A 16,925-nucleotide genomic window follows, 5' to 3' on the forward strand; every position below is an offset into this window, starting at 1 on the left:
ATACAATAAATATTCTAAGATTGTCGCTTGCGATTTCATAACCGATCATCCTGTAGTGTGTGGTGTGTTACGGTAGGTCGTCGTTGCCGCTCCGATCTAAATCAGGGGTTTTCCCCGACTGGGAGCATTAATGCAACCTGTTGAATGTGACAGGCAGCCAATCAGAAAGCACGGATTCCCTCTGTGCTTTCTGAGGGGAAATTACGTCCGGGAATCCCAAACAGCTGACACGGTGCAACCCGGAGTCCAGCGGACATTGGAGATGATATGTGGAAACAACATTAATGTTTATTCAACATGCAAAGAATATAGAAATGACAAGGGGAGGAGTTGGAGCGAAATTGCTACCGCAGTTGATAAACCCGGTAACTTTTCAGCTGTTCTTCGTTAACGTGACATAAATAGGTTATAATGATTTTCATTCAGTCAGGACTTTACACTGACACTAGCCACATGCACTGCAGGTAGATTGTAGTAAAGTATTGATTAATGCCTGGTTTTAAAATTAGTTAACTGGACTTGTAGCCATTATTTTGTGCCCATTGTTGGACACCACACGGCAGGATCGAACCCGATCGAACAGTTATACCTAGGATTTCTGTCGGCTAATGTTTGGTCTGTCAGGTTTTGAAAATGGGCCGACAATCGGCCGACAGCTCTAAGATTGTGTAGTGTGCGCTGGGCTTTACACTAAGGAACTGAGGAAGGGAGGATCAGTGGAGAGCACCGGAGTTCAGCCTTTTTTTATTCAGTGTCATCAACAGAAAGAGAAAAAGGCCGGAAGAGACGATAAAGCCGATAATTAAAATGAGTCGATAGTTTTAATTTATCGTGCGATTAATTTATTTATCGTTTATCACGACAGGCCTAATCACGACAGAAAAACACAAGATAAAAACTGTAAATGTGCTGGCAACAGTAGTGAACCGGTAGCAAAGATGAATGTCATCCAGTCAACTGGCGATAAATTTACACTATGATAAACTCAAAAAAAAGCTAGCCTGCTAGCTAACCAGCAAGGGTACCAGCAGCTAGTTACAGGTAGCCGCAACGTCAGAGAGCACAGTGACTTGAACTTTTGCTGGAGTTTTAGTTTCAGGAATTTCAAAGGTTTTTAAACGTGCGCGGACACCCTGCAAACATTTCCGCCGCTGCGCCACTCCGGTAAGAATCAGGGCTGGCTGTTGTAGACCTCAAACGCTTTTGTTTCATCTGCGCATCTCGGTGTTGTGACTTCGCATTTGCATTTGCCTTCCACAAAACACCCGGCGCTGTCATCCCCGCGCCTCTGCTGCACTCGCTTTCTTACGTGATGAAAGTAAACCTCCCCGCTAAATGCCTCCGCTTGAATGTCAGGGTATGACAAATAACGGGCTTCGGCGATGAACAGAGAAGAGTCCTGGGAATGAGCACAAAAGTGATCAAATATAATGTGCGTGGACGGAATAAAAGGAATCCGGGCCCCGGTTTTTTTTTTAACCTATGTTTCTTTTTGACATAATAATCGCTTTTTTCGCTCTCAGCCCAGATTGAGCCGCGTGGAGGCGGGCGCCTCATTCATGCGCGGTGGCCAGCACCACGCAGCGTGTACCTGCTCTCGCCCACCGCTCAGCCGTACGGTCTCTGCGCGCGCACTGCTAATCTCACCGTGCAGCACCGACTGGTGAAGGCTCCAGTAAATGCTCAGGCAGTTCTTCTCTCTCTTCATCCCTCGTTTGCACTGGCAGCCGTGCAGAGGGGTGGACAGCAGCGCCGTCATGGCGTTCTCGCACTGGCTCCGCGCCCCGGGCCCCAGCTTCATGCTGCCATCTCCCGCCACGCACTGCCTGAGGGTACGCAGTCGAGGGCTGCAGGTGTCATCGCTGGAGCAGGTGTCTCCGGCGTGCAGGCAGTCCCTCCCGCCTGCGGAGAGAACCGCGTGTGGGACTCCTGGAAGACAGCGGAGGACAAGTCAGACCCACAGGAGCCCAAACACAAAAAAAAACAAAAGAGATTTGAGAGGGAATAAGTATTGAAATGCTTAAAAAACAAATTTGTGTTATTTCCCTTGGACTTTTGCACATTTTACCCCTTTGCAATCACAAATTTAATGTGTTTTGTCATGATCTTGGACGATAAAATGGAAGAAAAAAGATAAACGGTTCAATATTTTACTGGTGGTAGGCTTGTCACTGTAACATATTTTGCTAGATGAAAAAGTGTCCCAGGAATGATTGTGATAAACGATAATATTGTCATTTGAGACCATTTTCAGTTAGCATAATGATAAAGGCATAATAATCCAAGCCCACCAATTCAAACATAAAAACGCTATAATTTCTAAAGGGCCGGAAAACATTTCAAATATCCCAAATAAATCGCAACAAATTAAACAGCAATAATGTAAATGGAAAATGAAGTCTTTGTAACCAAAATTGTGTTTCAAAAAATAAGTCATTTAGCTTTGACAGGGAAAACAGGCAAAAGTGGCAGGTCGCTCAGGTGTCAAATGTTTGCAGCATTACTCAAAATGGCAGCTTTTCAACTGTTTTAAAGAGGGCGACTGTTGACCAAACGGAAATGATTGCTCTCATTTTAATTTAACCTGCGATTAATTGATTTGTCACTTGGCGGTTGGACTCGATTAAAGTTTTCAATTATGTTTATTGCAGGGTCTGTAATCAACAAATCGCATTTTAATCGAAAACCATATTTTGACAGAATTTGCGAGATTTCCAACTCGGAAACTCTTTTTGCAGCTGGAAAAAGTTGCTGAGTTAGCAACTTTGGGTGACTCGGGTTTCTGTGACGCGTTTAGTAAGCCTGCACTACGTACGGCAGAGAGAAAGCCAAAAAGGAGAATGTACGATATAAAGTTGTTCATCTGCTTAATATAGTGTAAATAGAGGAGTGGATAATTTTACCTGTTGAGGAAATAAAGTAAGCCAGTAGGATGGCGAAGTTAATCAGACTGTAACAAGAGCAGCACACTGCATGCATACACGGCTTTATAGGATCCTGTCAATCACACACCAGGTGATTTGCACTTGACTCACCCTGTGGTTACAACAAGCAACAAGACAGAGCTGGAAGATGCTAAACTAAAGGTTTTTTTTCAGTAAATCAGTAAAATCATAACTAAACTAATATGTCAGGAATCAGGCTCGGACATGTCGACGGGCACCGGCTCTGGTCGGGTTGGACTTTTTAGTCTAAACTCCAGTCAGCCAGCCCTCTCTTTCTGCAGAGCATAACAGGACGGTGGTAGATTTTTATACCTTCATGGAGGTAAATGAGATCGTTTTATCATGTATGTATTAGCCGATTGTCGATGTCCGAAACTCAAGGAAATCAGATCCGACACATCGTCTGGCCGATTTATTACCGGTCCCCTGAGAAGAACTGTCGACGTGTCACTCTCTTGATAAGCAAAGCTGAGAGAGACATACTGCAAAAGAAAATTCGAAAAAGCTCAGGGAGAGTAAATCGTTTTGCAAGGCACCAACGAAGTTTACAGGTTTGAGCTTTTGGCTTATTAGGAGTCATGTGGGCGCCGCAGTCAAAGATCTCCGATTCAGGCAGTCTGATGTCTCAGAAGCTCAGTAAAAAGGGAATTCTGGCAGAGAATGCAGTTTTTCTCAATATGAAAAAATAAATGCAGAAGTCATCAGAGGAATAATTTTGCTCATTGCAAGTTGAGACAGTTTTTTATTTCTTTTTTGCAGACCAATGAGCCTTTCCTGTAATTAGTATTTTTACTAATTAGTAATTCAAACAGCTGGAATAAAATGGCCTTAAACTAATTTAAACTAAACCAGTTTCATTATTTTCAGCTTTGTTCACACAAAGTAAACAAGCTGGGTTTCGGAACTGGATTCACAGTTTATGACACTGCTTGTCAGTTGTGCTCAAACGGTCGCCTTCAACCTCTCGTTGCTGCATTCGAGCAATTAATGATAGGGGAGAAAAGGAAGGGAACCATGGAGGGTGGTAAACAGAGAAGGGGCGATGATATGCATGAGTTACTACAGTTGTCACATAAAATACATCCGACACCACTGACTGGAATCTGATGAAACCTGGGGGGGTTGAGTTGGTGGGGTGGGGAGGGCAATAACACGTCTTTACAATCCTGCCTGACATTTTGAAAATTACACTGTATTGTTTGAGCTTCAGCCGAAACAAGGTGTCATATTTGTTTGAGGGTGGCCCTGGGAGACGGTTGCATCACATCATATTTCGTATCATCCAAATTCATGAGGCCAATTGTATGCAGGGACAGCTAAGTGTTTGTGTTTTCTCAGATACACAAACATCTTCCACTCCTACAAATGGTGGGGATTTTTATTTTTTTTTCACTCATCTAGAAATCTAATCTCAGACAAAACTTGCATAGAAGATGAAAAGCGTTGTGTGAATTGACTTGAAAGTGCACCTGATTTATATTTGTCTACTGAAAAAAAAATCATGCATGAATTAGTTATTATTTTCTAGAGAAGCTCGTCTATTTACCCTCGTTCTCAATAACTGTGGTTATTTCTGTTGCGTCTGCAAAAGAGAAACGCAATTAAAATCACGCGCAACATCACTAAAAAAACCCTCATCCTCCAAACACTTCCTGTAGTCTTCAACAACCGCGTGTTACTACTAGAGGAAAAGACGATCACATGACAAGCGAGATGCGGAAGAAGTGTTTCCATTGGCGTTTTGCAAAATACACCAATTCTGATACGGCCGAAAACCCCCCCTCTTCTAATGTGGAATCTTTTTATTGAAAAACTTTAGTTTTTTTATTTATTTATTTTTCTATTTCCCTGTCTCTTTTTCAGCGAATTCATTTTTGGTATTCCTATTTGCGCAACTAAACGGTCAGTGGAAACTCGGCTACTATTAATTAACTACATCCCCTTGTAAAAAGAGAAAAAATGTTGGCTGACGATTTGTTGACTCTACGTGCCTGACTAGCAGACGCACTTTGAGTTCCGGTGAACGTGTTTTTTGTCTCCGGGAATATTGAAGCAAGTCATCTACAAAACAGTTGGTTTGGGATCAAATGGGGGTTTTGAACGGACAATAAATCCAAACATAGAGCCAAATTAGTTAGAAAATGGCTTATTCTACTCCAAGTCCATGTTTTAGACGATGTACATGTACAAGCCGGTGTACAATCTGAATCGATTACAGCAGTTTCTTTTAGGAGGAACGGGCTAAAATTAAACTATTTTTAGACCTCTACTGTAACTTTGAAGAGTTTAAAAGACAATTCAGTTGATGAGGATTCGTTTTTGCAAACTTCTACATCTTAAGAAAATCCTCTCATTCTGACTTAGAAAATATAAAGTTTTGTTGATTCTGGCGTTAAACAGCAGGCGTCTTCTCTCTTTGCCAGTGAATAAAAAACAAAAAAACAGCCTACATGTGTTTTCATACGGAGCATGTAAATATCTGGTTTTGCCCTCATTGGGAACCAAGCCTCAAAGAATCGTTGGTGTATCTGTGTGCCTCCCCCACATCGCATGGTGCAGGGCAACCATGTGATGGAAAAAGACATCAAAGCCCTTAACAAGATTCAAAATCAATACTTCTCAAGCGCCAAGCGAGTCGTATTCCGATAGCAGACGCCCTGCCAGGCACCCCCAATAGGACCAACATCAAAACAAAATAAGATTTCAACGACTCTTCTCAAACCTTCCATAACAAATGGGCACCTAGTCTAATTATGTTCTCTGCATGGATGCCCTGCCTCAAAGCTAAGATTCATATTCGCAATGACTCCTTGTCCTTGCTGGACAAAAACATGACCAAAAAAAACCCAACTCAGCAGAGCAGCCGCAAACGAACGCTAGCAGGGATGACTACAGTCATATGTGGAACCTCTTCAATCATTCAACCTAACCGGAAAAAGGAAACACGTCTTTATTACAATGTTATGCAAGTTTACTGAATACAAGTATCGTTTGTTCACGATGAAGAAACCTGGAGTGATTTTGAGCAGTTATACCAACAGAGATATAACTGAGATGTAAACCTCTCAAGACATCAGTTTTTGTTTTGTTTTTCGTAGTCTAATAACATAAACATTATCTGAGTAAATATTCTATGCATACAGCGCAAACAGCAAAACAACAACGTATCCCAAAACACTTGCAGATGTGACTGCTGCCAGAAACTGCTCCACAAAATGACGATAAAAAATGTGAAAGTAATAATGCAGAGTTAAACAGTAAAAGGCAATATGTATTCAGTTCACCGGTGCTTTTTAGGAATTTAGGCTACATTGAAAAAACAAAACAAAAAAAAAACAGTTTTCAAATCGACAGTATTTTTGGAAATTGAATGGAGGAACGTTTCATGTTCAGATGAGACCACAAAGAGAGCTTGAATCTGCTGTAGTTCTCTTGCCGGTCCACTGTATGGCGCTGTGATTTTAGCATGTCGTTGAAACACACTGTTGTTGCGCAACACCCCCCCCCCTCCTTTCTGTCTCTACTGTCTCACTCTCTACTTCCTCTTCTGAGAGGGGAGATGTGCTACCAGCTCTCCTTCTAACGGGTTAATTGAGTTTCCTAAATCTGCCGGGATTTACCCTGTCCAGAACTGAAGTAAACTCTGTTTAAGCTGGTTTCGAGAAACGATTCGCCTGGTTTTCTGACGGCCTACATCCAGGTGTCCCACCCTTCTTCCCCCTGTGAATTAGCCAGACTGAGCAGCCTACAGCCAACTAGTTTCACAGAGCACACCTGTTAACGGTCGCTCGTTCTCTATTTTACAACTTGCATTTGTTATTGAACCAGGTAGGTTTTAGTGACTCGGGCGAGTCCCAAGGATGACGTTTTAAATTTGGGCTACCAGCAACCTAAAAACATTTTAAACTTTTTCCTCTCCAGAATCAAACATCACAGCTATTTTACAACCATCAAAGAACTTTAAGGTGACTCATTAACTGAATGTCCACAACATCTTTTAGATTTTCTTTATGCTAAATATTTTATTAATAAGGCATTTTTGCAAGGGTCAGTACAGCTTAATTCAGTAGCAGAAATAATCAAATAAGTAAAATCAATCATCTAGTCTGTCTTTCCCTACTGCTGATACTAAGAACTAAAAAAAAGGGAACCTTTGAGAGAGACGGACGGAGTTTGGCGTTTCGAACCCCAGACCTGGCTTGATGATGAAGAAGGTGCTGCAGCAGGAGGAAGATGTTGATCGGCGAAGGTCAGGATCTCCGCAGGTCTGATGAGCTTCTTCTCCGCATGGATGGTGAGGTCACACAGGACTTGGTGCTGGCAGGAAGGAAAGCACCAGTTCTTCTTCTTTGTCTTTGCCTTTGTCTTCATCTTTGTCTTTGGGGTCTGAACCCAGCTGATGAGAGAAGTGCGATGTGAAGCCACAGGTTGTGGGCCAGACCGGTTGGTCCTCATGGCAGGACAGTCTTCGGCTCTGTGGCTCCGGCTCTTCTTCAGCTGCAGAGTTCTTTGTCCATCTCTTGGCTCGAAGCTGCCCGGAGGATCCAACAAAAGGTTCCTCTTTTGCACCCACCTTTTATAGGGTTTATCCACCCTTTTGGGGCGTTTTCATTGGCTGTCTGCTTAGACAGATGATCTCATATCCATCACTGTCTTACAGACATTATGTCCTGATGTCTGTGCTAATGTCTCCAGGTTGCTCAACCTCCTATGTCCGTTGTCTTCACAACCTTTCACCTAAATAAGGCGTTGATCATCTCTGCTCTCCTGTTAGTTCCTTGCCTTTCACCTTTCACCTACTCTCTACCTCCAACATATCAGTGATGTTTAATTGCAGTTACACCTTTTACACCATTTCAAGTTCAATGTCAAAATCACATTTATATCACATTTATTTTCTTTAGCTTCTCTGATCTAGCATTCATTTATAATTTTATAACCATAACTTATATCACATTTATTTTCTTCAGCTTCTCTGATTTATCATTCATTTATGATTTTATAACCATAACTTATTAATTATACTTATTATAATCCTAATGTGAGTTATTACAGATGTTTTTCTGAAAAGAAACCAAGAATAATCCATGATTCTAATTATTTGATGCCAAAGTTACAGTTACTTGTTTTTCTTGTAAGTGTTCTCACAAATGTTCGTGTAAATATTATTACAAGTAAACCAATATTAATATAAGTATTTTACTTTGAATCTTATCAAATTACCAAAATGTTTAGATTTAATTCTTTAAAACTTTCATGCTTTAAAATAAGAAATAGTCTCAGCTATATTTAAAAATCTGCAGGCTGGAAACTAACTTCCTCCTTTTCCAGGAAACCTGCTTTTCCTGTTTCATGACTCTCTCTGTCTGACTATGATTTCTTATGATTAGATAGAAAAAAGTAGAATTAAAGCAAAGTTTGCTGGAGACAAAAACAACACACACAACCAGATTTATTTTATTGACACCTAAGTCTACTGTTGGGCCTAGAAGTCACTTGAGTGATTCATTTTAAAGATAACTTTATTTATTATTACTGTTAAACTAAAATCTCCAGCATGGGGAAGTGGGATGAGCTCGGATTTTCTTGACAACACATACGATTTTAACCCTTAGCAATGTAATCACAATATAAGTAATCAGAAATTAAACCCAGTGTCAACATTCTTAAAAAGATTTGAATGTTGACTGATGTTTTGTATTTTCAATAAAGTTGTCAGAATTCCTCATGGCCACTTCACTAACACTGTAGCCCTCTCTAGAAAAGACTTAAATCTGAGTTACAAGGCAACAATGACTGGTTTGTTGATGTGTAAATTGCTGTTGATTGGTAAAATATTTTTAAACTTTAAACTTTCATTATCATTCTTATCATTTCTTTTGATTTTTGTGATATCATTTTTGTAAACTTAAAACAAAAATCGAGAAATTCAATTCCTATTTCTTGAGGAATTGTCTGATTAAAGCCCTCATGGTGAACATTAGCCGTGTTTCCAGCTATGTTCTTGCTGCATATTTTGAAGTGTCGCATTACGACTGGTTGAAGAAAATGGCAAAGTCTGAAACATTATTATATTAATACAAAGTTTTTTCACTCGCTTCAGGTGGCTTTTGGCTTTTCTGAAATAGATCTAATACGCTACAGGGAAAATAGCAACTCATTTGCAGAAAAAAGTTCTGAGGTAGCGACACTTCCTCATCCATTGTTGGGTCTGTGCCTTACCAGAGGCATATAACCCGGAAAAATGTCGGTCTAAATAACCACAATGGAGGAGAGTACTCTCAACTTTTCTGTGGTCCAATCTAGTTTGAAACTTCTACATCTTGTTTGCATAGAGTCAACATCCGACAAAATCAAGCTTAGCATAGCCTGGTTGATTTGCCCCAAACCAGTAGACGGAAACGCGCCTAATTTGCTTTTCTTTTTTTTTTTTGCAGCAGCAGCAGCAGCATTTAAAAGTTCACTGGAATTTCATACGACAATTGGATGGAAACATAATTGATATCTTTTATTCAGCTCTTTGAATGCATAAATTGATCAAGTCATTAGAATTACAGGCAGTTTTGATGAGGTCCCACACATACAACTCTGCATACACCTCCCGAATGTATTGTCCTTCCCCATTGTGGTGCTATTTAAAGAGAATTAAACATGTTTTCTAATGGTTCAGGGTTTATTACTCAGGATCAATGTTGGCACAAACGCAAAATAACTTCTTGTGCTTAGTTTCTACTCTTACCTGACGCTGCCTGTACTTTTCGGAGACCTTTCCGAGGAGTCACCTAATCTAGACTTGCGCTGTCAATAAAACTCTTGACAGACAACGAAGTGAGATGCTTGTGTTGAGATATATATTTTTTGTGTGTGTTCTGTTGATGCTGCTGCCAGAAAGCATCTGCCATTCATTTGAAAAGCTCACTTTCGGTGAGCTCTTGACAGGAAGCACCGATCGTGCTCCCTCCCCCCTTCCAGAACTTATAGACTCTGTACCTTTAGCATCTCTTTATTGTTTTTTTTTTTTTTTTGCAAAGCTAACGAAACTGCAAAGTGACATAATGTCATTTGTTTGTGATGCAAATCAGCTTCAACGTTGTTGTTTTTTTTCCTCCCTTGGAACAAGACATCACAGCTTAAAAACCTGTTTCATGTAAACAGACTTTCCTTATTTTTCCTCCCGTATTATGCAGATTATTGTCGAAACCGCTCGTTACCGCTCTCCCATGATAGTTTCCTTCTCTTGTTTTTTCACATTTTTTAAATTTATTTATTTATTTTCTCTCCCTTGCGCAAGTATGTTGAACTGCAGGTGGGGAGAGATATGTGTGGGTGGCATGTGTTGGTGTTCTCATGCTGAAGGTAGAGCTGAGAGAATCACCTCAAAGCAGGATATGGCTTCACACGTTTTCAAGCGAAAAACGGGAGCGATGGGGAGCGGGGGGGAGTGGGGGGGCTCCAACAGCGCAAATCACATTAAATTGCAACTAATCCAGTGTGGAGAGGTTTGATATTTGTACGGGAAATTAAGAAGCACTTCAGATGGTGGGAGATAACCCGTTTGCCTAGAAACAGAGCCGCGGCGCACCGGCAGTTCAAAGACAGACAGTCAAAACCAATTAGGAGAAATCAGTTGCCTTGTCATTTAAATTCGTTCCATCCCCATATGCCTGCCTGTTTATCATACTGCAGTAAATAATCTGGTTTGCGCTTCCGCTCTCTCAGCTTCTCTGTTTCCTTCCATCAAATCATCCTTTTTTTTTTCTTTCTTTCTTTCTTTCTCTTCTTCACCTGCTGAAAACCCACCTGGGATAGTTCCACAAGCAGACTTTGAAGGGAGAAAAAGTTTTAAAGAGGGAAAACTCAAATCTGAAATGTGCTCAGCCGGTCAGTCTGAGCGCTGATTGACAACTTGATGGGGAGTGAAATATAGATGCATATCTATAATACATTTAAAAAAAAAAAAAGAATCCATTCACATAAGCAACTCAGGAATTGACTTAGTTAGGAGAATTGTCTTGAGCAGAGGTCTCCAGATGTCAGTTTCTGGTTTTGAATTATACTAAGGTTTTGAAACATTATGGCTTCAGACCTCTTAAATTTTTAAAGTGCCATGCTAAATGCCTGAGTGACCAAAGTTTTCTCGTAGTATCTGAAGGATTGGAAAGTGCTGCGCTCCTTCTCCCTCAACTGTTAAATAGTCATTTTTCTTTTTTTGCCTTTCTAACTGGGAATGCTAATTTAATTGCTTGAAATGTAGTGGAAACCGTGGTTACCAGTGCTAATCTGCTGCCTTATTAACCAACCATCCAGCATCGACTAGTTTAGTAAATATTTTGAGCAACCTGCATTTTTACTTTAAAACTACAATTAAACTATTGTGAGTGTGTGTGTGTGTGTGTGTGTGGTCTGCTTTGATGAAGTCTTTTACTTTTGCGCAGAAATATAGTTTACAAAAATACATTTAGCTGAATGGAATATATTTGTGTATTACATCATCAAAAAGTGACTCGTAACACACTTCTGTTTTTTCAATCCCCACATCTGTACATCTATCGGGGCGTTAACATATTGATTTAGATTAATTAATTACATACAGTTTAACACATTGAAATGTTAACGTGTCAAATCGTATTCAGCATTTTACATATCTGAATGGTTGCCGGGGGAGACTAAAGGATTTCTCAAACATGCATGAAAGGATTAAGGGAACATGTTTTTTAATGAAGGAATAAGCAATTAACACTTTTTTTTACATACAAAGGTTCCCACAGGAACCGATATGTTTTTGTGTTTCTGGTACGTCTATAAATCTGATGCACAAACGGCAGCAATGGACCACACTCTGGGTTAATTTTTGCTTTAAAAAAATTATGCGATACAGTTAAAAAAAAAAAGTTAACTGTTAAATGTTGAAAAACGCAAGACTTATTTCAATTGCCATGTTTCTATTTAGCAAATTCATTTTTGTAATTCCAGTTTGCATCATTTCATGGTTTATGGAATCACAGCTAGTCATTGGTTGGATGGTAATTGTTGGCAGCTTTTGGAAATTGCGGAATAGAAACAGACTCTTTAATTCCAGCCACATGTTAACTGCTGACATGCGATGCTGAAGCCAGTTTTAAATGTCAGCTCTAACTGTTTTGCGATTGTCGTGAAATATTTTTAAATCCCTCTTTTACAGTGAGCTTCCTGTCACAGAGCAGTTACTCCGCTTGCAGTTAACCGGAGGTATGCTGGTTGCTTCCGTTGCCGCCGTCATCCAGCAAAGTGTTGGCAAATGTCGGTGTCTTTTTTTCTTATCTAACTGCTCCAAACAGTTTCATATTTTTGTAGTATATAATGCAATCTCAGGAAGATCAGCCTCAGAAATAAATGACATCCATCACTGCTAATGCAATGGATGATAGTGATAAAAAGTCAGGGAAATCAGTGATGTTGATGGCAGAATGACTAATGTGTTCACATTATGTGAGCCTGACTCAGAATAAATCATAACCCTGGAAACAGTGATAAGTGTATTTTTTATCTGTTTGGTTTCCCTTTAATCCCAACTTGCAACTTGAAGCTCACAAAGATTGCCTGTGCAAACAAGGATCCGTGGTCAGCAGCTTGTTTGCTGCGTTTGTTGTATCTTCATCTATCATCCATCAATAAATCTATTGATCAATATTTTTCTTTCATTTTGTATGAAAGAGTTGTTACAGATGAGATTTCTATAAGAAATGAAAACCACGTATCATTTTTCTATCACGACGAAACCTGATAACTTGAGTGTTATTCATAAAAGATTGCTGCTAACGAAGCTGGTTGTTCAGAGTTCTGTATCTAAGATTTTTTTAGAAAGTTGAGTGGAAGGATAAAATGTAAAAAAAAAACCCCAACAAAAAACAAAAACTGTGGTAGCAGTAAATGTTGCTCCAGCTGGGATAGGCACAGCCCTGGAAGGACTGTTAGGTAATATCATTATGTTTGACAATCAAGAATGTTAAAAAAATTCAGAAATTTAAGGAATCTTCATTATGAGTGAACTTTTCACAAGCCTGATCTTTCTGTTTAAAGGGGCAGTATTAGGTATTTTCCTGGCACATAGTTCCATTTTATAGCACAAACCAGTGACTATGTTAACTTCAGTTGTTATAAAAATGCTTTATATAAAAAAACACGACTTTAAAGAAATTTGACTTAATAATTTAGCATCTTGAAATTGAACTTCTGTGTCTTTAAGAAATTCCTGCGATTTCTGAAACTCCATCTTCAGGAAGTCATCACAACATGGCTTTAAGAATGTTTTTTTACCAGCTTTGCACTGAGAAGCAGCTCCTAAACTGAGCTCAGCAGATGCTCAGCTCCACCAGGTGTTTGCTAATTGCTGCTGGCTAGTCTGAAGGAGCCGAGTGGGAGAGGAGGCAGGAGTCATGCTGAGACGGAAGCTCAGAAACTTGGAAGCTGCAGCAGAGAGGAGTAGCTGTGTCCACCCAGGCGTTTTACACAGCTGAAGGGTTGCCATGGAGATTAAAGGATTTCTTAAATCTATTGCCACAGATTTTTCATGGCAATATCTGTGTTGCCATGAAAGAATCAAGGCAACACAGATATGTTTTTGATTAGGGAGTAACAGTATAACATAATGTAAAGCTCAGAAAGTCAATTTTACAGAACAGTGCCCCTTTAAAATATTCTGTTTTATTGCTCTTATGTAATATTGTACTTCTTCGAGACGCTAAATTTTTGTTTTTTGTTATCTGCAAACCATAATCATCGAATTTACAACAAATAACGGCTTGAAAGATTTCACTCTATGTAATGAGATGGAATGACCAAAAAAAAGTAACTTCTTCACAATATTCTAGTTTTCTGAGACGCACAAGACTGTATCGCCAGACATTATCCCTACTAGTGATTCCCATCTCTGTGGAGGTTTGGCAAAACCTTGACAGCAACACCCTGGGATCACACTTTTGTTACTGTATGTTGCATCTCCCCATTAGCTGCCTGCACCTCTGTGGACACTTTTCAGACTACAGTGACTCACTGTGTGCTGGGGTTTCTTCTGCTTTCTCTACCTCTACAGCGAAGGCCTTTCCAGCAGCAGAGCAAAGAGAAAATAAAAGCGCCGCTCTTCACGTCAGTGCACAAAAAAGACAAACCGGCTGTAAACAAGCGTGCTTGCACAGATGAAATATATATATATATATATATATATATATATATATAAGAGAGAGAGGTCTTTATGAGAAATTGGTCCTCAGAATAATCAATAAGGAAGGTTTTGATTTGTGCCGATGATTCAGAAGAACATGATAAAATTTCTGAGAACGGACAGACAGGAAATGATGCTAAAGACTAAATCTTGTCCTCTTAGTGACAAATCCATCCAGACACACTGAAGAAATGCTCCAAAATAAGACCACTTAAAAAAGTTTAAAAAAGGATCGCATTTTGAGATAAGCAACGTTCATTGGTGTCGACAAAATACTTTAACAACATGAACATGATAAACACAAACAAAACAGAACAAATTTGTATTTTTTTCAAAATAAAGTGCAAAGATATATTTAGAGCAAATCAAATCAAAATATTTTTTGATTCAGAGTTGAGAAATTACAATACAAAAATAAAATAAAATTTTAAGAGCAAAACTGAAATTAAAATATTGATCTTACTTCACTAGTATCAATCCGATTCTGATACCGAATCAAGATATCGATAACATCTTGGTATTGATATCAATGTTTTTCATGTATCAGCTGACCTCTATTAAATAGTTAATACATACTCACGATGAACATGAATGTCACATTAATATGTTTTTAAGCGATTGATTTGGACCTTTATTGGGTTTTTTTAATGAATTAAATGATTTATTATAACTCTATTTAACCAGGAAACACTTACTGAGATTTAAAATTGTTCTTACCAGAAGAACCTGGAACAAAACGACATCAAAGTACATTCCACATGAAGTTCTACAAACTATGTAACATCAGTTTCAACTAAATACAACCAAGCAATTCATCAAGCAAAAGAATTGGCTTCAGATCATATTATTTAAAATGATAAATGATAAATGTTTTCTTAAACCCACTCAGAGGAACATGTTTGTATAAATGCAGCTCATTCTGGACTTGAACTGAACGTTTACTTTCTCTGCCTTCATGAAGAACCAACATTTTCACAGGGAAATGCTTGTCATGCTTTGGAAAATCGACAGGGATCTCTGACTTATGTGGAATTGCATCAATCCGAGCTTTTCCACGTTTGGGTATTTTACCTGTCCTGGAAATGCTGATGCATCTTGAAGCATTCTGAGCTGTATCTGCAGAGCAAGCAATAGGAAACATAAAATCTTGGATTTCTGTTAGGAGAAACCTTTTGTGAATTTTTCAAATGTCTCGAGCTGATGCACTATGGTCCCAACTATGTCCTTCTATCTTTCCAATGTACCAGGCATTGAAAAGATAAATACTGACGGTGTTTTGTCAGTATTATCAGAGAAAATTTGAGACTGAGCCTATGAGGTAGAGTTTTTAAAACGGGGACAAATGATCTTTAAAAAGTAAAATATAAGGAATACAAGTGTGTTTGGACAAAAGGAAGTGGAGTTTAAAGAGTTAGCGGTGAAGCTGAGGGTGTGAATGACAACCATTCGAAGGCAACGGACACGAAGGAAGGACTTTAATGTTCAGCTCGGAGAAAAAAAAATCTCCAGCTGCATGTTGTTAGTCAGAAATACTAAATCAGCTGCTGGGGAGAAGAAAACACACAGTGAAATGCTTTCCAGGTGCAAACATTTCCAAACATTTCCATTAAACCTGGAAATGTTTGGCTTTTCAGAATCCATTTTTTTTCCCAAGAACTCTGCCTCTGGTTTCAGTCAAGCACTCAACAGGAAAGTTCCCTTAACCACAAATTGGTCCACTGCAGGGATAAAAACATATTCCACGGAGCTTTTCTGTGTGGTATTTCATGGCGGTCTTTTAATATCATTTTGACAACAAACCAAAAATCATTGTTACAACTAGGCCTGTCACGATAACAAATTTTGCTGAGCGATTAATTGTCTCAAAAATTATTGCGATAAACGATAACATTGTTTGAAGACCTTTTTACACTGATTTAATGGAAATGATGTAATAATGCATGCGATTTCCTGCCAAAGATAGATACACTTTATTTTCAAAAGAACACTAAACACTGGAACTGATAAACAAAATAAACAAAACAACCAAAAACAAAAATAAAATGGATTCTCAGTTTCCATTAACAAAAAACGTACTTGAATAAAAACTAAACAACATAAAACCAAAGTGGAAATAAATACTACATTCAACCAAAAGAGTGCAGATTATGAAGTCTGTATATTATGTTGCCCTTCAGTAATGATTAGATTTATATAGAGAAAATGGGCACATTGACTACCTGATGCAATAGTTCACACTACATGATTCTTTGCCCTGATTTTCCCCTTATGACAATCTTAGAACGTTGATTGTCACTTGCAATTTCGTAACCGATCATCCTGTAGTGTGTGGTGTGTTACGGTAGATCGTCGTTGCCGCTCCGATCCAAATCAGGGGTTTTCCCCGACTGGGAGCGTTAATGCAACCTGTTGAATGTGACAGGCAGCCAATCAGAAAACACGGATTTTCCTCCTTGCTTTCCCCTCAGAAAGCACGGAGGGGAATCCCAAATAGCTGACACAGCGCAACCCGAATCCAGCGGGCATCGGAGATGATATGTGGAAACAACATTAATGTTTATTCAACATGCAAAGAATATAGAAATGACAAGGGGAGGAGTTGGAGCGAAATTGCTACCGCAGTTGATAAACCCGGTAACTTTTAAGCTGTTCTTTGTTAACATGACATAAATAGGTTATAATGATTTTCATTCAGTCAGTACTGACACTAGCCACATGCATTACAGGTAGATTGTAGTAAAGCATTGATTAATGCCTGGTTTTAAAATTAGTTAACTGAA

At 39.1% G+C, this 16,925-nt stretch overlaps 1 protein-coding gene across 1 annotated transcript in view; it reads right to left on the minus strand.

The window, feature by feature from the left end:
* The window catches only part of gfra4a (GDNF family receptor alpha 4a), a 187,555-nt gene that overhangs the window by 34,747 nt on the left and 135,883 nt on the right, over positions 1 to 16,925 (minus strand). Inside the window, exon 2 of the mRNA XM_032547564.1 lies at positions 1,648 to 1,929. Coding sequence (XP_032403455.1) covers positions 1,648 to 1,929 — 282 coding nt within the window. The remainder of the gene's footprint in view (positions 1 to 1,647; positions 1,930 to 16,925) is intronic.

This window comes from Xiphophorus hellerii, chromosome 19, assembly GCF_003331165.1.
Source record: "Xiphophorus hellerii strain 12219 chromosome 19, Xiphophorus_hellerii-4.1, whole genome shotgun sequence".
NCBI classification, from domain to species: Eukaryota; Metazoa; Chordata; class Actinopteri; order Cyprinodontiformes; family Poeciliidae; genus Xiphophorus; species Xiphophorus hellerii.